We start from the raw sequence: 22,110 nt of genomic DNA, 5'->3' as shown, positions 1-22,110 counted from the left end.
GAGTAAGGAGTTTCTTGAGGTATATTGAAAGCGGAGACAAAATAGAGTCCGTGGAGGCCACGATTGGTCTACCCGGTGGGTTAGACGGATCTTTATGTATTTTAGGTAAAGTGTAAAACACTGGTGTTATGGGGTTGCTTTTCCTGAGGAAGTCACATGTTTTAGTATCGATTATACCTAAAGTGGAATACTTGGATATTACAGCTTCTATTTTGCTCCTAATCTCCGAAGCGGGGTCCCTTGAAAGTTGGATATAAACTGAAGTAAGTTTACACTACCTAAGCCAAAACGTTTTCCCCCTTTGAATCTTTTTCCTGAGATTGAGACATTTGTTAAAGTGGTAACTGAAGACTTCAGGAAAATTCCAGTGGAGTCACAACATGACAACCTGACTGGGGGCAGCGACAGGCACTAACTGAACTACGCTCTTTGAAACCAGTATTAATCAAACCTGCCGATAAAGGTGGGAATGTTGTGTTGTGGCCCACTGAGATGTATGAAAAAGAGGCATTCCGGCAATTACGTGATGAAGACACATATAGGAAATTGAGCTTCAACCCTACCTCTGTTTTTCAGGCCGAACTGTTTGATATACTGGAAGAGGCATTTACTGATGGTTTAATTACGAAGGATTTGAGGGATGGTTTGATCCCTGGTGCACCACGTACACCTTGCCTGTATCTGCTGCCCAAAGTTCACAAGAACTTGATGTGCCCTAGTGGTCGACCTATTGTTTCCGGAAATGGAGGACTCACTGAGAATATTGGTAAGATGTTGGACTTTTACCTTAAACCAATTGTTGAAACCCTACCATCCTATCTTAGAGATACGGGGGATATTTTATCCAAGATCCTGAATATCAACATGGAATCTGATATGTGGCTAGTTACATTAGACGTCGAGTCTCTCTACACCTCCATTAGGCATGCAGACGGCATGGAGGCAGTTAACTTTTTTCTTAGTAATTCTGACACTAATATTAAACTTACCTGCCATTACAGCCGCGACAGTGTTGACTTCCTTGATGTGCGTATCCATAGGGGTGATGACGATCTGCTACAGAGTGACCTACATCGGAAGGAGACATCAGTCAACAGTCTATTACACTCCACATCAGCCCACCCGAGACATCTAAAGAATAGTATCCCCTATGGACAATTCCTTAGAGCGAAACGTATCTGCTCTCAGGAGACATCTTACCAAAAACAAGCAGAAGACATCTCTAACCGGTTCTTGGATCGAGGTTACTCATCTAGGATAGTCAGACGATGCAAAAGGAGAGCTTCTCGGATTGATAGAACAAGTCTTTTGAGGACTAAAAGGGAATCCCAAACATCCAATCAGGGGAGATTTATAGCCACCTATTCAAGTAAATCTACGATGGTAAGAGATATTTTGAGCAAATATTGGCCCATCATTAAATATGATACTACAATTACCAACTGTCTCACCAACCAACCCTCCATAACGTATCGAAGGAATAAAAATCTCCGTGACTTGCTAACCCACAGTTACTACAAAGGTCAGGAATCTAAATGTGCTTTTGGTTCTAAGGGTCCTAGATGGGGCTTTTTCCTCTGCCGCGATTGCACAGCATGTAAGAATCTAGAACGCTGTTTCTCCTGCCTCTCTAGTGATGGATCCAAGGAATTTCGGATAACTCAGCACATTACTTGTTCCACAGATCATGTGGTGTATTACGCCACATGTCCCTGTGGACTCATTTACGTGGGTCTCACATCGCGCCAGCTACGAGTCAGAATTAGGGAACATATCCGGGACATAAAAGCAGCATTGAACTCATCGGCTGATGAATTCTTGAAGCCAATACCTAGGCATTTCAAAGAAAAACATGGCTGTAATAGTCAGTTACTGATGGTACGTGGCATCGATCGGGTGCTGGCTGATGGCCGAGGAGGAGATATGAAGAAACGCCTTGCCCAGTTAGAGGCACAGTGGAAAGTCCGCATTGACTGCATTCGCCCCAAGGGCCTTAATGAGGTCCTTAGTTTTGTCCCATTTTTATAAGGTTTTTTATAGCTTTATGGTTTATTATTGGATTTTCTATATAAAACCTTTTTTTAGTCTAGTGTTTAGTGGTTTTTATAATTGTTTTTCTGTTACTCATTGTCTTTTCCTTTATTTTAACAGATTGTCCTCACTATGTTTTCTTTCATCCCTCATGATCTCAGGAGGCGTTTACTGACTCTTCTTCTTGTTTACCATGAAGCTGAGGATAAACCCCATCAGTTACCACAGTGTTCTTGCGTCTTTTAATTATTTTATTGTGTCTGATTGTTTGTGGCTGTTCCCTGTCGTGTTTTTTATAGGACAGCATATAAATATGCTTTTCACATTCACATACATATATTGTCATTTATTATTCACATTTAGTATGACTCACAGTCATTTTTACGGTCTATTTCCACTGCATAGCAGGGTGACTTGTATTTACTAGTACTTATGTCCCTACACCTTATTTGCATTTTGCATAATGTATCTTGCAACTATTTGATTATATTTGCACTTAACTGTGCACGTCACACATTTCTTTTGCACTTGTAGTTATGCTCTACCATCCAACAGTGCCCCTCATTTATCGGCATCTCTATTCTCCTCTTGCAGGTTATGTCCTTACATGAGTCACGTGCACTGCATTTTCCCATGTTTCTTTCCCACCTTCACTTGCACTGATCTTGTATGTGCACTTGTTTCCCTCAGCTCCTATCTGATCGACACCTTTTGTTCGGCCGCCTCCTTCCTTCATCTCCGCCCCTAGCGGTGTGCGCTTGTCCCGGCCGGCTTGTCCTGGTTGCCGTGGATATGCGTCCTGTTTGCGTCGCGCTTCTGGCCCCTCCCACTGATGCGTCAGTGCGGGGCACAGATGCGTGACGTCGGACGCCGACTCCGCCGCTTCCGGCCACTGCAGTGCTGGGGCGAGCGCCGACATTACCGCACAGGGTGCTTGTTAGGGATATAAAGAGACCCCCATTCCTCCTTACACTAGCACCCCCCGAGGAAGCAACATATGCGAAACGCGCGTCGGGGCTCCCTCTCCCGCACACGGCTGCAGGTTGGTACTCTGTGTATGCACTGTTTTTTCAACATTTCGCAGGCAGACTTTAGGCTCTATTTAATTATATGGGACTCTCCCTCGATGACTCATCCATGCCTTCGGTCTTGGCAAATTTGTGCCATATAGTATACTTTGCCACATTTAACTTATACTTAGTTCTCCACTGATATTACTTGTTACTGCTTAGTATACATCATTCTGCACTAGGCACTTTACTTAAAAATATATTTTTTATTGCATACCGTGTATCTTCCTGCATCTGCACGCTATCTGTGAGCATATATCATTTGTTAATTACTTTCGGTTGCCATATGTTCATATACTTATACATTTAATACATCAGCTTGACCTCTACTATTTGCACTACGCAATATATATTGATCTTATTGGGGGCTGTTTGATATTTGTACTTATGGTATCAGTATAATTGACCTATTTGTTTGCTCTATAAATATATCACTTGTTCCGTGTGTGGCACTAGTGTCGCCTCTTTTATCTTCTTTTTTTGCATCTTGTTACTTGGTTTTTACTCTGAATATCTGTATTTTGTCTATATGGTTTTTCAATAAAATTGTTATATTTTAGCTCTTAGTGTCCATTTCTCTTTTGGGTTTCTATATTATATATTATGGCGGAGCTTTTTACCTCCGGTGCCCTTTTTGTAGGTTTATTGCTTAGTTATTAGGCAACTTCCTTTCCCTTTGTCAAAATGGGTCAGAAGAGAGATTTGACGGCTCTGAAAAGTCCAAAATTGTTAGATGTCTTGCAGAGGGATGCAGCAGTCTTGAAATTGCCAAACATTTGAAGCGTGATCACCGAACAATCAAGTGCTTCATGGCAAATAGCCAACAGGGTCGCAAGAAGCGTGTTGGGCAAAAAGGCGCAAAATAACTGCCCATGAATTGAGGAAAATCAAGCGTGAAGCTGCCAAGATGCCATTTGCCACCAGTTTTGCCATATTTCAGAGCTGCAACGTTACTGGAGTAACAAAAAGCACAAGGTGTGTGTGATACTCAGGGACATGGCCAAGGTAAAGAAGGCTGAAAAACGACCACCTTTGAACAAGAAACATAAGATAAAACGTCAAGACTGGGCCAAGAAATATCTTAAGACTGACGTTTCAAAGGTTTTATGGACTGATGAAATGAGAGCGACTCTTGATGGGCCAGATGGATGGGCCAGAGGCTGGATCAGTAAAGGGCAGAGAGCTCCACTCCGACTCAGATGCCAGCAAGGTGGAGGTGGGGTACTGGTATGGGCTGGTATCATCAAAGATGAACCTGTGGGACCTTTTCGGGTTGAGGATGGAGTGAAGGTCAACTCCCAGACCTACTGCCAGTTTCTGGAAGACAACTTCTTCAAGCAGTGATACAGGAAGAAGTCGGTATCGTTCAAGAAAAACATGATTTTCATGCAGGACAATACTCCATCACAAGCCTCCAACTACTCCACAGCGTGGCTGGCCAGTAAAGGTCTCAAAGAAGAAAAAATAATGACATGCCCCCCTTGTTCACCTGATCCCCATAGAGAACCTGTGGTCCCTCATAAAATGTGAGATCTACACAGGGGTCCCCAACTCCAGTCCTCAAGGCCCACCAACAGGTCATGTTTTCAGGATTTCCTTTGCATTGCACAGGTGATGCAATTATTACCTGGGCAAGACTAAGGAAATCCTGAAAACATGACATGTTGGTGGGTCTTGAGGACTGGAGTTGGGAACCCCAGATTCTACAGGGAGGAAAACAGTCCACCTCTCGGAACAGTGTCTGGGAGGCTGTGGTGGCTGCTGCACGCAATGTTGATCGTAAACAGATCAAGCAACTGACAGAATCTACGGATGGAAGACTGTTGAGTGTCATCATAAAGAAAGGTGGCTATATTGGTCACTAATTTTGGGGGGGTTTTGCTTTTGCATGTCAGAAATGTTTATTTCTAAATTTTGTGCAGTTATATTGGTTTACCTGGTGAAAATAAACAAGTGAGATGGGAATATATTTGGTTTTTATTAAGTTGCCTAATAATTCTGCACAGTAATAGTTACCTGTACAAACAGATATCCTCCTAAGATCTAAAAAAAAAAACCCACTCCAACTTCCAAAAATATTAAGCTTTGATATTTATGAGTCTTTTGGGTTGATTGAGAACATAGTTGTTGATCAATAATAAAAATAATCCTCTAAAATACAACTTGCCTAATAATTCTGCACAGTGTATTAAAGGGATTGGTCTGATCTTCTGGCAATCCAGATCCTCCTTGTGGTATGGTAAGATGGTCTGTAATCAAGGTGTAGTCTGAGCCCAGAAGACAGTCCTGTGTTAAGCACATGTGAGGTTATTGGTCTGCAACGATCCTTGTGGTGGTTGTGGCAGTGGTTGTCACCATACTTTTACTGTGCAATAAGGCTAGCTTCACACTAGCGTTCGGCAGGGCTGCGGACAAAAGCCTTCTTCCTCCGTGAAGCCCCGCCCACTGCTACGCCTCTTCCTTCAGCTCCGCCTACGTCTGCATGCATCCTGCGTACACTATCTTTAATATTGGGTACACAGGCCCTGCGGATGCCTCGGCATGCATCGTCTTGACGCTGTGCTGACCTGTGTCAAATGCAACATGTTGGATTTTGTTGTGGTCGGTACAGCTTCTAAACGACACATGCGGAGGCATCCGCATGGCCTGCAAACCCAATGTTAAAGATAGGGTATGCAGGATGCATGCAGACATAGGCGGAGCTGAAGAGGTGTGGCAGTGGGCGGGGCTTCACAGAGGAGGAAGGCTGCCATCCGCAGCCCTGCCGAACGCTAGTGTGAAGCTAGCCTAAGAGGTGGTTAGAAGTATAATCTGTCTAATAATCTCTGCGGTTCATTGATGTTGGGATACAACAGTGGAGTGTCTCACTCGCTGTTTCTGCTGTATAATTTGTCTACCACATTTATGCGGATTATTTGGACATATATCTAACTTTCCTTCCTTTTGGCACCTGCAGGAGACAACACCAGCGCCTGTAGGATATCCGAGCGTGAAATAATGCCAACAATGCTATGTGCCTCATTCACAACCACCAGTCTATGCACCTCTGCTCTGACTATTCGGTCCACTATAGTCTCCAGTGTTTCTAGCTTATTGCATTTTACTACACCCTCGAAATACTGTGAGCGGTGTTCCAGCACTTGTGTCACCGTGATGTCCATGTTGTTATAGGTTTTCTCAGCAGCAAGGTTAATGACATCAAATTTGGAATAAATATCCACTACTTTACCCGACTCATCCACAACCGGCAACGCAGAAACTTGTCGTTCTACAAATATATTCAAAGCTTTGATGATGGGAGTGTGGGGATGTATGAAGGCAATGTTGTGGTATGTTCCTATCCCAAGATCCTCTAGGTTTTTCTTCATGAAGGCAGGCTTTGGCATTTCTGACACAAAAAGCTGAAGAAACTTGAGGATTCGCTTGTGGGTAAGTATATAAAGTGCATTCCCGCTGACTGGGTCGATTACTGGTAATCTGTGGATTTTGTTCTTGATGAGTGAATACACTGCATCGTATAGGCTTGCATCTGGAGTTATATTCACCAAAGGCTTGAAGGTTTCTTGCAAATACAATTCCCTCCAGGTCTCAATCTTGTGCTCCTGCTCCTGTCCCAGTGCAGTGTGTAGAGACTAGATTTGGTGCCGCCGCCTCTCCTCCCCCTGTATGACTGCTCATCCCCGCTCTCTGCCTTCTCCCCACACAGGCTCAAGGCACCATTGAAGGCATGCTGGAGAAACTGGAGCTAGAAGATGAAGCTGTTGAAGAATCGGAGAGTGACATATACATGCGCTTCATGAAATCCCACAAGTGTTATGACATTGTGCCCACCAGCTCGAAGCTTGTTACAAGTAAAGAAGGCACGGTGGCGCAGTGGTTAGCACAGCAGCCTTGCAGCGCTGGAGTCCTGGGTTCTAATCCCACCCTGGACAACATCTGCAAAGAGTCTGTATGTTCTCTCCGTGTTTGCGTGGGTTTCCTCCGGGTACTCCGGTTTCCTCCCACATTCCAAAGACATACTGATAGGGAATTTAGATTGTGAGCCCCATCGGGGACAGCAATGATAATGTGTGCAAACTGTAAAGCGCTGCGGAATATGTTAGCGCTATATAAAAATAAAGATTATTATTATTATTAAGGCCTTTTTTGCGCTGGTAGCTAATGGTGTAAGGGCTGCACCATTATGGGAAACGAAAAACCAGAGTTTTGTAGGAATGTTAACTATTACAGATTTCATCAATATATTGCATCGATACTACAAGTCTCCAATGGTACAAATATATGAATTGGAGGAGCACAAGATTGAGACCTGGAGGGAATTGTATTTGCAAGAAACCTTCAAGCCTTTGGTGAATATAACTCCAGATGCAAGCCTATACGATGCAGTGTATTCACTCATCAAGAACAAAATCCACAGATTACCAGTAATCGACCCAGTCAGCGGGAATGCACTTTATATACTTACCCACAAGCGAATCCTCAAGTTTCTTCAGCTTTTTGTCAGAAATGCTAAAGCTTGCCTTCATGAAGAAAAACCTAGAGGAACTTGGGATAGGAACATACCACAACATTGCCTTCATACATCCCCACACTCCCATCATCAAAGCTTTGAATATATTTGTAGAACGACAAGTTTCTGCGTTGCCGGTTGTGGATGAGTCGGGTAAAGTAGTGGATATTTATTCCAAATTTGATGTCATTAACCTTGCTGCTGAGAAAACCTATAACAACTTGGACATCACGGTGACACAGGCGCTGGAACACCGCTCACAGTATTTCGATGGTGTAGTAAAATGCAATAAGCTAGAAACACTGGAGACTATAGTGGACCGAATAGTCAGAGCAGAGGTGCACAGACTGGTGGTTGTGAATGAGGCACATAGCATTGTTGGCATTATCTCGCTCTCGGCTATCCTACAGGCGCTGGTGTTGTCTCCTGCAGGTGCCAAAAGGAAGGAAAGTGAGGCAGATTGATCCACCCTAACCCATCATCACATTTTCTCAAAGACGAAAAAAAAAATAAAAAAACTTGAATGATGTTTTTGTGTCAAACATTCACCTTGGAAATACTGACATATATCTAACACTTGCTACGGTGACTTGTCTTTGCATAGTTGTCTATTTTCTTCTGGTTTTACAGATCATTTCTAGATCTAACCTAGTTCTGCCCTGGACTTCTGTACCCACCCTATTTGGTTTCCAGAATTCCCCAGGACAGCACCCTTATTTGACCTCCCTTATGTTTATCTTTGGCTCCACATCATTGGTCACTACTGAGCATGTGCATAAAGTGCAGCACAGATTCATCTCATCTACGATCTCACAGCCCTGGTCACTACTGAGCATGTATATAAAGTGCAGCACAGATTCATCTCATCTATGACTCCACAGCACTGGTCACTACTGAGCATGTACATAAAGTGCAGCACAGATTCATATCCTCTATGACCCCACAGCACTGGTCACTACTGAGCAGGTCCATAAAGTGCAGCAGATTCATCTCACCTACAGCTCCACATTATTGGTCACTACTGAGCATGTACATAAAGTGCAGCACAGCTTCATCTCATCTACGACCCCACAGCACTGGTCACTACTGAGCATGTACATAAAGTGCAGCAGATTCATCTCATCAACAACCCCACAGCACTGGTCACTACTGAGCATGTACATATAGTGCAGCAGATTCATCTCATCAACAACCCCACAGTGCCAGTCACTACTGAGCATGTACATAATGTGCAGCACAGATTCATCTCATCTACGACCCCACAGCACTGGTCACTACTGAGCATGTACATAAAGTGCAGCACAGATTCATCTCATCTACGACCTCACAGCACTGGTCACTACTGAGCATATACATAAAGTGCAGCACAGATTCATCTCACCTAGGATCCCACAGCACTGGTCACTACTGAGCATGTACATAAAGTGCAACACAGATTCCTCTCATCTACGACCCCACTGCACTGGTCACTACTGAGCATGTACAGAAAGTGCAGCACAGATTCATCTCAACTAAAAGCCGAGATCCCTAGATCAGGAACAGAACTGAAACCAATTTATTATATATTTTAGAAGTCTGAGTCAGTCCATTTTATTCCAACTCCAGGACTCTGACTCGCAAGCCTGGAATGTAAGTCTGTGTGATCCAGTGTTACTCCAGCCACTGATACATCCTAGGACTTGCCACCCATCAGTGCTATCCATTGTGAAGGTTGTGACGCGCTCCTTTTTGTCCATGGCTGGCCCTTGGTGAAGTACTGGTGACTTACACAAGCAGCAAGGATAATAGCACAATTTGTTTTTAATAAAATGTTTTTTTTTTACATATCAATAACCAAAAGAAAAAAAAAAATCAGTAATGTGACTATTAATGCCTTTACTTTCCCCATATTTTAAATATATTAAGCAATTCATCCCCCGCCACCCCCCCTCCAAAGGAAAAAAAAAAATCTGCAGTTGGTCAAAACAGTGATTCAACATGAATACTTACATAAAACATTGCAGGTTAGATGTGAATAGAAAAAAAAAAAGCTCCATTCATATTTGTCTCCGGCCCATATTATAGCAAATGTATATTGCACTCTTAAGCCCCATCTCCAATAATGCACTAAAGGTTAAATGTGTTTTGATACAGGACCGGCCATACTGATCCACTGCAAAAATAATTTTGTGTTTTTGCTTTGATGGTCAGGCTTTTTTTTTTTTTTTATCTGGGGCACTTGGTATTTGGCTACCTTATGGTAACTACTAGGGATGAGCGAATGCATGGACAGCCTGTGTATGGTGACTGTCACACAGCCCTGACACATGCAGCTGCGGCACCGAACAGCTGAGTATCGGGAGCGGTCCAGGTATCCGGGTTCCCGATGCAGTTATTCGGGACGCGCTATAGCTATTCACAAAAGGAGTTATCCAAAGCTATTCGCTCATCCCTAGTAACTACCACTCTTAGTATTGGGGATTGCATCTATACATATACTCTTTAATGCAGCCAGCCACTACAAAATGCCACTTCCTGTGCCAAATTATTCTCCCAAAAGGAAAATTCTCAGCTTTCTTCCCTCTGGAAAAACTAGTTTACATATCTTTTCCCACAAAGCATTGCCAATACGGCTCTACACAACTGGTTTGCTCAATAAGAGCCAGCACCTTTTCCTACCCTTTCAAAAGAAAGATCACAAAAGTAATTAACATTCTGCCAGTAAAAGCGCACGTAGACAGGCTGACCGTCGCAGTTATACCACCATCGATCAGCTACATGTAAGCCTATTGTTTGATGGTCTGCTTAGACAGGGAGATCGCACTTGACATGAACAGAGAACAATTCTTGTGTGCCCAAGTCATAATTCTCGTGTTTCTCAATGCAGTGATTCCAGAACACTGCCCCCATCCCTTATGGGAAATATGCAGATGCATGTAAAGAAGCTGCGGAGACAATATCACGTGTTTCTCGACGCAAGCAGTGAAAAGCCAGGCCTTTCCCCGGGAAGGAACAACCACGGGAAGGGCAGCATCCTATGAAGGAAAGCCACCTATGCCAAGCATGGTATCCATCCACAGACAGCTGTTTCGGGGTTTTTGCCCCTCATCAGTGTGGAGTAGGAATCTGGCCATTAGGAGCAGTGCCTAGTAAAAAGGCTATAAAGGCACAGATGATTGGCCTCGGGGAGACCAAAACATCCAACACCGCGGAGACACCATCACGTGTTTCTCAACGCAATGATTCCAGAACACTGCCCCCATCCCTTAGCCAGGGGAAAGGCCTGGCTATTCACTGCTTGCGTCGAGAAACACGTGATGGTGTCTCCGCAGCTTCTTTACATGCATCTGCATATTTCCCATAAGGGATGGGGGCAGTGTTCTGGAATCACTGCGTTGAGAAACACGTGATGATGTCTCCGTGGTGTTGGATGTTTTGGTCTCCCCGAGGCCAATCATCTGTGCCTTTATAGCCTTTTTACTAAGCACTGCTCCTAATAGCCAGATTCCTACTCCACACTGATGAGGGGCAAAAACCCCGAAACAGCTGTCTGTGGATGGATACCATGCTTGGCATAGGTAGCTTTCCTTCATAGGATGCTGCCCTTCCCGTGGTTGTTCCTTCCCGGGGAAAGGCCTGGCTATTCACTGCTTGCATCGAGAAACACGTGATGGTGTCTCCGCAGCTTCTTTACATGCATCTGCATATTTCCCATAAGAGATGGGGGCAGTGTTCTGGAATCATTGCATTGAGAAACACGTGATGGTGTCTCCGCGGTGTTGGATGTTTTGGTCTCCCCGAGGCCAATCATCTGTGCATTTATACTAGGCACTGCTCCTAATAGCCAGATTCCTACTCCACACTGATGAGGGGCAAAAACCCCGAAACAGCTGTCTGTGGATGGATACCATGCTTGGCATAGGTGGCTTTCCTTCATAGGATGCTGCCCTTCCCGTGGTTGTTCCTTCCCGGGGAAAGGCCTGGCTATTCACTGCTTGCGTCGAGAAACACGTGATGGTGTCTCCGCAGCTTCTTTACACAAGTCATAATTCTCGGCAGCAGAGACAATGTGCTGTTGAGACTGAATATATATATTTTTTAATGGTGTTCTCCGGCCTTAGGCTACACGTATGCAGCCACTGACTGCAGACTAATGAATCTTCTCACTGCGCATGCACTGGCGGTGGGTGCGGGTGGTCACATGACTGCAAGTATGCAATTTCTGTAAGTATGCAATTTGCATACTTCCAGCCACATTCAGACTAGTCTTGTATTAAGAGAGACTGCACCTTTCTACTTGGCATATAACCAAATGTATTCAAATCACATTCTTGTACCCACCGCTCCCAACGGAGAATCTTCATAGCACGCATTTTACACGATGTGAGGACTCACAAGTCTGCAGCCAGAGTGACCCGAGGCCAGACGATTCCTTTAAGTAAACTTGAAAGTATCATTCCTGACAAAATGATCTTACCAGCCTGGCTAAATCAGCCCTGATGGGATGTTAGTAATGTAGCAAAGCTTCTATAGACAGGTAGATTACACAATAATTACATTATTTCCATACACATCATCTGGAAATATCCATTGAGTAAATAAGGCAAAGACAACAGAACATATCTTTTACAGATAATGATTTGACAAAGTGTCCGAGGCACTGATCTCTGGGACGGAATCTTCTTTGGTATGCTTGTAATGGCTTCACCCGATTTGTCTGCATGAGCCTTCCTAATAAAGTGAGTCGTGTACAGCTCCCTTTGTTTAAATCTGACTTTTGTTCTTTGTTGTACAAAGCTACGTAAAAATTGGTTAAAGTATAAAAATAATTTAGAGGTTATTAAAAAGTTTGGTATATATACAGTTGAAACCAGTTTACATACACTATATAAAAAGACACATATGCATGTTTTTCGCAATATGTGACATGAAATCAGAATAAACCTTTCCCGTTGAGGTCTATTAGGATTACCATAATTATTAATACTTGCCAAACGCCAGAATAACGAGAGAATGATTTAAGGCATTTTTATTACTATGCAAAGTCAAACGTTTACATACATTTCATTAGTATTTGGTACCATTGCCCTTATACTAAAGGACTTGGGTCAGACATCCTTCCACAAGCTTCTCACAATAGTTGGTTGGAATTTGGGCCCATTCCTCCTGACAAAACTAGTGAAACTGATCCAGGTTTGTAGGTCGCCTTGCTCGCACCGGCCTTTTCAGCTTTGCCCATAAATTTTCAATAGGATTGAGATCAGGGCTTTGTGATGGCCGCTCCAAAACAATGACTTTGTTATCCTTAACCCCCTAGTGACAGAGCCAAATTTTTTTAAATCTGACCAGTGTCACTTTGTGGTAATAACTCGGGAACGCTTCAACGAATCCCACTGATTTTGAGAATGTTTTTTCTTGACACATTACACTTTATGACAATGGTAAATTTAGGTCGATATTTTTTTTATAAATAAACACAAAACATATCAGAAATTTGAGAAAAATGTAAAAAAAAAAAATAGCAATTTTCAAACTTTTAATGATTATCCCTTTAATCCACATAGTCATACCACAGCAAAACATTAATAATAATCTTTATATAGCGCTAAGATTCTGCAGCACAATGTTTGCACACATTATCATCACTGTCCCCGATGGGGCTCACAATCTAAATTTCCTATCAGTATGTCTTTGGAATGTGGGAGGAACCCGGAGGAAACCCACGCAAACACGGGGAGAACATACACACTCCTTGCAGATGTCCTTGGTGGGGTTTGAACCCAGGACTCCAGCGCTGCAGTGCTAACCACTGAGCTGCCCAAACATTTAATAAATAACATTTCCCTCATGTCGGCTTTTCATCAGCACCATTTGTAAAATGTTATTTTATTTTGTTAGCATTTTAGGAGGTTTAAAAATGTAGCAGTAATTTTTAATTTTTTCAAGGAAATTTACAAAATTTATTTTTTTACGGACCTATGCATGTTTGAAGTGTTTTTAGGGGTCCCATATATTGGGGAACCCCCCCCCCCCCAAAGTTATACCATTTTAAAAACAGCACCCCCTGACATATTGAAATCTGCAGCCAAGAAGTTTATTAACCCTTCAGGTGATTTTCAAGAAATAAAAGGGAACCTGTCACCCCCAAAATCGAAGGTGAGCTAAGCACACCGGCATCAGGGGCTTATCTACAGCATTCTGGAATGCTGTAGATAAGCCCCCCCCCCCCCCCCCCCCCCCGATGTATCCTGAAAGAATTCTGTAGATAAGCCCCTGATGCCGGTGGGCTTAGCTCACCTTCGATTTTGGGGGATGACAGGTTCCCTTTAATTCAAAGTGGTATGAGAGACATGAAAATGTGTGTTTTTACCACCTAAATGCCTCTAAATTCTGAACAGGTTACAACAGCTGTCAGACTCTAAGGCCGCTATTTGGCCGTGAATTGCCATGGCAAACATCAGGGTCACACAATCATGATCTGAGGGCGCCAATGGGGACAAACAGGAAGCCCCCACACTGTTAACCATTTATAATGATGTAGTCACTATTGACAGCCACGTCTAAGGGGTTAAACAGATTTGGACAGTGCAAACACTGATCGTGGCTGATGCAGTAAGTTGTCAGCTATAGTGCACAGCCGACAGCTGCTGGATTGTCTCCTGTATGGGGAGGCTAGTCTCATATCTCAGGTCAGTTAAAAGACGTATTGGTGGTCATTAAGAGGTTAAGCCAGTTTGTTACCATTTTGGTCATTGTCTATTTGGAAGACCTATTTTCACCTAAGCTGTAACTTCCTGGCTGATGTCTTGAGATGTTGCTGCAGTATTGCCACAGTCTTCTGTTCTCCCGATGTCATCTATTTTGTGAAGTGCACCAGTCCCTCCTGCAGCAAAACAACCCACAACATGATGCTGCCACCCCCCGTGTTTCAGGCTGTGCGCACACATTGCGGATTTTTCGCTATAAAAAACGCATACATTATGCATCTCATCATTTAGAATGCATTCCGCAATTTTTGTGCACATGATGTTTTTTTTTCCCGTGAAAAAAAACGCATTGCGGTAAAAAACGCAGCATGTTCATTAATTTTGAAGATTTTTCGCATTTTTCCCGCTATTTAATGCATTGGGAGGCTCTGGAAAAAAAACACGTCAAAAACGTGTCAAACACGTGAAAAAAAAAAAAAACCATGCGGATTTCCTGCAGAAAAAGTCCAGTTTTGTTCAGGAAAATTATGCAGAAAATCCTGAACGGGTGCACATAGTCTCACAGTTGAGGTGGTGTTCTTAGGCTTCCAAGCTTCTTCCTATTTCCTCCAAACTTAGCTATGGTCATTATGCCCAAAAAGTAAATTTTTAGTTTCATCAGACCACAGGACATGTCTCCAGAAATTAAGGTCTGTGTTCCTGTGCGCATTTGCAAACATTAATCTGGCTTTATGTTTCTTTTAGGGTAATGGCATCTTCCCGGCAGAGTGGCCTTCAGCCCTTGTTGACACAGTTCTCACTTCACTGTGGATATTGACACCATCTTACCAGCTTCCGCCATCTTCTTCACAAGCTCTTTTGCTTTTGTCCTTGGGTTGATATGCACATGTTGGACCAAAGCACATTCATCTCTGGGACACAGAACCCATCTCCTTCCTGAGCGGTATGATGGCTGGACATTTCCATATTGTTTGTACTTGCATATAATTGTTTGCACAAAAGAACGAGGCACCTTCAGGTATCTTGAAATTGTACCCAACGATGAGCCAGACTTGTACAAGTCCACAATTCTCTTCCTGATATCTTGGCTGATTTCTTGAGACTTTCCCATGATGCTACACAAAGAAGCAGTGTGCTTCAGGTGTGCATTAAATACATCCACCGGTGTGTCTAACTTAGGTGTTGCCAAAAACCCCCAAAAAACTATCACAAGCTTTCAAATACATGACATCACCATATGGGCAGTCCAGAATTGTTTAAAGGCATAGCAGTCTTAGTGTATGTAAACTTTTTACTTTGCAGTAAGTAATTAAAAAGTGGCTAAAAACACTCTCTCATTCTAGCATTTGGCAAATATTAATAAATTATGGTAATCCTAATAGACCTAAAAAGGGAAAAGTTTATTCTGATTTCATGTCAGATAATATGTATGTATCTATCTTTATATATTCCACTACCATCCAAAGAGATATTCAAGAGCTTTAGATACTAATGTGTTATCCTTTTTTGGGGTCTGTCTGTTCATGAATACCTGCAAGACAAAAAAAAAGGTTTCTGTTTTAGCAGGTTTTCTTTTTTTAGAACAATTTTTTAATTAATTTTAGTATTATTTTGTACAGATGTCTTACACCTGGCCTTTTTGACAATCCATAGATAAAGCAAAGGCAGAGCTATAGGAAGCATTTAACTTCACAGCTCTACTGATCTCAAAATACTTTCTGTAGACATTCTGATTTTCCACATTATACCCCCTCCCCAACATAAAAAAAAAGCATAAATGCTATTCAGGATACAGAAGTGATGTGATCAGTGATGGTTCAAAAGAGCCTAATTCCATTTCAATACAGCAAAAACAATCAAACATTGAAAATATTACATATAACCCAAATACATATTCCTATCAGAAAGTGAACTATTATTTCAGGTTTTTGCACACACTTAGGCTTCAATACTAATGATGGGGTCAGAGTCTGATCATTGTTGATAATTTACATGTGTTGTTTCCTGAAACAGGAAATTAGAGTTCTAAAATAACCTCAGTGTGAAAATTACAAGGTTACTAATTTTTTTTTTTTTTTTTTTTTTAACAAAGATTGTGATTAGTGATGAGCGAATGTGCTCAGACATGGTCTTATCCGAGCACGCTTGTGTGCTATCAGAGTGTCTTCGGCGTGCTCGAAAAATATTAGAGTCCCCACAACTGTTAGACAGCTGCAACACAGGCAGGGATTGTCTACAAACAGGAAATCCCTTCACGTGTTGTGGCTGTCTAACAGCCGTGAGACATGCAGCCACGGAGACTCGAACCTATTTTTCAAACACACCGAAGACACTTCGAGCATGTTCTGATGACACCTGATGACACCGGAGCATGTTCTGATGACACCTTATCCCAGCACATTCGCTCATCACCAATTCTAAACAAAAGAGACCTACCAACAATGTAAAAAAAACAAAACAAACAAAAACATTTTGTCACAAAAATCTGGTTTCAATAATAGGTCATTTTCTGAAGATACAGAAAAAAGCAGCTTCCTTTCAAGATCTACTTTGTTGTTTTCAAAGGTCAAGTAATCCTCTGTGCAAGTGTATTGGGGTACACAATGTGTGGGGTCAGCATACCTTTATCAGAAAAGAGGAAGAGAAAGGTTGCAGAAACCTTGGATGCATCAGTAAAGACTTTTCCACAATTCCATTATAATGGGATATAAGCATCCTCCACCTACTCAATGTATTGGTAAGCTGTGTGTCGCAGGAGAAAAATACTAATTATAAGTGCTCGGAGGCAGGAAATACTATGGTGGTCCTCACTGGTAATGTTATGCCCCTTGGCTGGGCTGGTCAGTAGGTGGAAACAGTGTACAGCACACCAAAGATGAAGAGCCTGGTCGGTGGAAAAAAAAATACCTTGTAGGGACTAGTTGTGGCCCTGTAAGCTGCAGCAAGAGGTCTCATTCCTGATCGAGGGGAGCTTATGGATTTTACCCGAGGCGTGACGCATGAATACACTGAGGACACAGGCGCCTTCTCAGTACTTTCCATTAAATTCTGAAAGCAAGATCGCAATAGATTAATCTAAAGTCCAAACTGTTAAGAATACCAGTAATAAAATGATTATACACATTCTAGACAAACATCCCTTTATTAAAAGATTATTCCCATCTCAGCCTTTTATGGCCGAGATCGAATTAGCTGCATCCGATCCCTGGAAGTGGAGATACAGAAAGACTACAGATGTAGAAATAAATGGCTACTGTTCAAACCAAGCACAGGCATTGGCGTCACCGCGCAGTTCACTGCTCATTCCCAGCTAATGGTTCTCCACTAGTGATGAGTGAAGGACAGCTGTTCAACAGCCACAACACACGCAAGGACTGTATCTGGTAGGCAATCCCTGCCTGTGTTGTGGCTGTGGAATAAGTGCGAGACATGCAGGCGAGGGGGCTCGAACATATTGTTCAACACACCGAAGACACTAGGTTAGCACCTGGGCATGCTCGCTCATCACTATTTTCCACCTACCTCCGTCCAGTACTTCACTCGTTTTATATAGATCAGGATCTATGTGTGAAAATTAATTTGAGAAGAAAATACATTCCAGTGGCTGGAGCCTAGACAGTTACTTTCAACTCAGGCACAAAAGGCTGATGTAGGAAAGACCCTTTAAATCTAGTGACTTATGGAATTGGGGTTATATTCAACATTCACAGCCCTCATGTGTTTACTTTGCTGCAGTTACCAAGATTGCTTCTCAGTAACCCTACAGATCAATATTTAAAGACTTAAAAAGGGTTTTCCGTGATTTTACAAAATCCTTAAATTGGGGAGCCCAACAGCAGGACAAAAGGGCATGAGAGATTGTAGGAGCACAGCGGCCGATTCCCTGCAGTAACTTACCCAGCACGTCTATATGTGGCCATGTCTGGGGCTGCACCTCAGTCTTCTGAACTTAAAAAAGGAGTTTGTCAGGATAAAATGACTGGTCAAACCAAGCACAGGTGCTCGGTGCACCCTTGGTGTGCCTAAGCAGTGCACTGTCTGACCTACTTGTTTTCCATCTATTTCCACCCTCCATTGCTGCACCTGTTTTATATAGATCTGTATCTGTGTGTGAAAACTCGAAGAAGAAGGACGAATACCTTATCTATACAAGGTTTTACACCGATCATAATGCAATCGCCAAATATCTTGCCATCTTTACTTAGAGCCTTTCTTGCCTGCAGCTTGGACTGGTATTGTAAGTGCATCCAGTTTCCAGCATTTGACATCTAACAAACAGAAAAAAATATATATTTTGACAGATCAGATTAAGCTTATTTTTCAGACCATAAGACGCACCCGACCATAAGACGCACCTAGGTTTTAGAGGAGGAGAATAGAATAAAAAATTGAAGCACAAAAATGTGGTCATGACACTGTTGTGGGATGGGGTGGCTGCTGTTGACACTGCTAGTAAATCCTAGCACAAAAACAGGATTCAAAGATCCTCCAAAAATTCAGAAAAATAGCAAAAAGGGCAGGAGATGCTTACCTGCCTAGGCCTCCAAACAAATGCACTATCAGGATGCAGTGGACCCATGTGATAAAGATGGCAACACAGGTGCAGAAATACCGATGAGGCAGCCACTCACAACCTACCAAATTAATGGAGGGGGTGGCTGCTTGGCATATGACTGCACATTAGAGACTTGTATGTGGCGCTGTTCACACAATGAATGCATTGGTTAGAGTAGGACTCGTAAGCGTGGGGACCCGTGACGTTGGGTTACGAGCTTATATATTTTGGCCAGAATATAAACATGATCGCAGTGTGCCCTGCGGGCTTCCCTGAGACCCCCGAAGCAACGCGATGTGATCCAGTGTGCAGCAGGCCTGGATCCAAAATGGCCACGGCATCCGGGTCCTGCAGGGAGGTGGCTTCACTGCACCTGCTCAGAGTAGGCGCCGGGAAGCTAGGAGAAGGGCACGTCAGATCGCTGATCTGACACAGTGCACAGCAAAGTGTCAGATCAGCGATCTTACACTATTAACATGATGCCCCCCCCGGGGCAATGTTAGAGTGTAAAAAAAAATATTCACATGTGTAAAACATTTTTTTTAAAATTCCCCCCCCCCCCCCCCCAAAAAAAAAAAAAATAAAAAAATAAAAAAATTTCTTCCTATAAATACATTTCTTTATCTAAATAAAAAAAAAAGAAATAAAAGTACACATATTTAGTATCGCCGCGTCCGTAACTACCCCTCCTATAAAACTATATCACTAGTTAACCCCTTCAGTGAACATCGTAAAAAAAAAAAAAAAAACAAGGCAAAAAAAAACAACGCTTTATTCTCATACCGCCAAACAAAAAGTGGAATAACACGCGATCAAAAAGACGGATATAAATAACCATGGTACCGCTGAAAACGTCATCTTGTCCCACAAAAAACGAGCCGCCATACAGCATCATAAGCGAAAAAATAAAAAAAAGTTATAGTCCTCAGAATAAAGCAATGCAAAAAGTTATTTTTTCTATAAAATTGTTTTTATCGTATAAAAGCGCCAAAACATAAAAAAATGATATGAGTATCTGAGTAATCGTACTGACCCGAAGATTAAAACTACATTATCAATTTTACCAAACGCGGAATGGTATAAACTCCTCTCCCAAAAGCAATTCGTGAATAGCTGGTTTTTAGTCATTCTACCTCACAAAAATCGGAATAAACAGCGATCAAAAAAGGTCACGTGCCCGAAAATGATACCAATAAAAACGTCAACTCGTACCGCAAAAAACAAGACCTCACATGACTCTCTGGACCCAAATACGGAAAAATTATATATGCATTATATTATTATATATTATTATGCATTATTATATATTATTATGCATAATGCATAACCGTGCGGGGCGGGGATTCCAAAGGTGGCTGGCCGCAATGCCCGCGCAGTCTGCAAGCCTGGCTGGGACGTCAGACGGCCAGAGCTTACTGCGTCTGCACAGCACAGCACTACACTGTGCAGGCGCCGGTTTTGAAACGTACACAGCGCTGAGGGGGAGGCGCCGAAAGCGCAGGAAGATTGGAGTGATGGCAGAGGAGCGGTTAGAGCTGGGGAGTGAGGACCCGCCTCCCTGGCTAGAGACAGGAATTGTGGCCAAGTATAAAAACGCTTTATTTGGGGTGTACTTGAACCTAAAACTAAAAGAGCCACCTTGTTAGAATGCAGCATTACTGCTGCACTAGGTAGCTCTTTTAGTTTATAACGGCTGGAGGGGGGGGGGGGGGGGGTGACAGTGGCCCTTTAACCCTTATAACTCCCTAGCAAAAAAAAAAAGGGGGTTCCAAAATGGAGCTGATGTAAAGTAGACATGTTGGAAATGTTACTTATTAATTATTCTACATGACATATCTCTGATTTAAGGGCATAAAAATTCAAAGTTGGAAAATTGCAACATTTTCAAAATTTTCCCCAAATTTCCATTTCTACACAAATAAACGCAAGTTATATCAAAGAAATTTTACCACTATCATGGAGTACAATATGTCACGAGAAAATAATGTCAGAATCGCCAAGATCCGTTGAAGCGTTCCAGAGTTAAAACCTCAAAAGGGACAGTGGTCAGAATTGTAAAAATTGGCCTGGCCATTAACGTGCAAACCACCCTTGGGGGTAAAGGGGCTGTGTGTGTGTGTGTGGGGGGGGGGGGGGGGGGGAGGGGGGTGTTATGGTTTTATTTTGAATAGGGCGAAAGGGAGGAGATTTTAACTTTTATATTTTTTTGTTTTCCTACATTTATTTTTTTTTAAACTTTTGACTTGCTTTAATAGACTCCATGGGAGACTAGAAGCTGCAATCTTCTAATCGCCTGTGTGTGTCAGAAATGCTCGCTTGCTATGAGCACCGACAGCTGGGTGGTGCACATAGCAATCCGGCAATGACAACGACAGGGGTCTGCTGGAGACTTCTGGTTGTCATACCCACCGATCGGTCACTGGCGATCATGTGACATGGGCGCCGATGGGCGGGATTAGTGACGAACTTCTGGCGCAATCACATTAAAAGCCGCTGTCAGAGATGGACAGTGGCATTTAACAGGTTAGCAGCTGCGGCAGGATCACAATTCCACCCGCGGCTGTTAGGGGCACGTCAGCTGTTCAAAGGGAAAGACACGACATGTGCCGTACAAGTACGGTGCATGTCGTGAAGGGGTTAAAGAAAATAAATATTCACTGCTCCACATGGCCATAGTCCCTCCCACCTCTTTGCGTCAGCTTCAATGCATAGAGGTGGGAGGGACTATGGGCGTGGGGAGCAGTGAATATTAATTTTCTTTAATAGCGGGGACAGTGTTAGCCGCAGCTGCCAACTCCTGCCTCCTGTGACCCGCTCCTTAGCCTTTGATCTACCATCTAGAGGGAATAGGTTGATATACATTATATTTAAAAATTTATATTTATTACATTTGGATTATAAGATGCACCCCTCACTTTCCTCAAATTTTGGTGGAAAAAAAGTGAGCCTTATGGTCTGAAAAATCCGGTAAATGGTTTAGGGTTTTGTCGACAAAATTACCTTTGGCATAAGTCCTAATATAGCTCATTAAATTTGGCAGCACAAGGGCGGTCTGAATGCGGCCTAAGGCACAGGAAAAAACAGATTACAGCCCAGTGTTCTCCATATATTAAAAAAATACACATTTTTCCTCATGGATTGCAAAATATGCCCTCTAAAAGTTCTCGCCATTCTAAGCCATAGTAAGCAAAATATGTTTCCCTTAAAACAGGGATTTTTGTGTACTCACCATAAAATAATTTTCTAAGAGCCACAGGA

At 42.7% G+C, this 22,110-nt stretch overlaps 1 protein-coding gene and 2 pseudogenes across 3 annotated transcripts in view; 1 reads left to right on the top strand and 2 right to left on the bottom strand.

Moving 5' to 3' along the window:
• The window catches only part of LOC138676752 (nucleoporin NUP35-like), a 64,789-nt gene that overhangs the window by 3,087 nt on the left and 39,592 nt on the right, over window positions 1-22,110 (bottom strand). Inside the window, exons 7-10 of one of the 3 annotated variants that reach the window (XR_011320818.1) lie at window positions 18,437-18,565; window positions 17,205-17,345; window positions 1,201-1,315; window positions 990-1,068 (exon numbers count right to left, since the gene is read on the bottom strand). Coding sequence is in view for 2 of the 3 variants with exons in the window: in XM_069766328.1 (XP_069622429.1) it covers window positions 15,751-15,828; window positions 17,205-17,345; window positions 18,437-18,565 (348 nt within the window). In the remaining variant the exon portion in view is untranslated. Of the gene's footprint in view, window positions 1-989; window positions 1,069-1,200; window positions 1,316-13,828; window positions 15,829-17,204; window positions 17,346-18,436; window positions 18,566-22,110 lie in introns of those variants that run through there. The other 2 variants (XM_069766328.1, XM_069766330.1) reach the window with 2 other exon arrangements.
• Window positions 5,899-6,727, bottom strand: LOC138673810 (5'-AMP-activated protein kinase subunit gamma-2 pseudogene; annotated as a pseudogene).
• On the top strand, window positions 6,801-8,702 carry LOC138676753 (5'-AMP-activated protein kinase subunit gamma-2-like; annotated as a pseudogene).

This window comes from Ranitomeya imitator, chromosome 4 (assembly GCF_032444005.1).
Source record: "Ranitomeya imitator isolate aRanImi1 chromosome 4, aRanImi1.pri, whole genome shotgun sequence".
In the NCBI taxonomy this organism is placed as follows: domain Eukaryota; kingdom Metazoa; phylum Chordata; class Amphibia; order Anura; family Dendrobatidae; genus Ranitomeya; species Ranitomeya imitator.
Note: the sequence above shows the minus strand (reverse complement) of the source record. Positions and strands in the feature narration are given on the sequence as shown.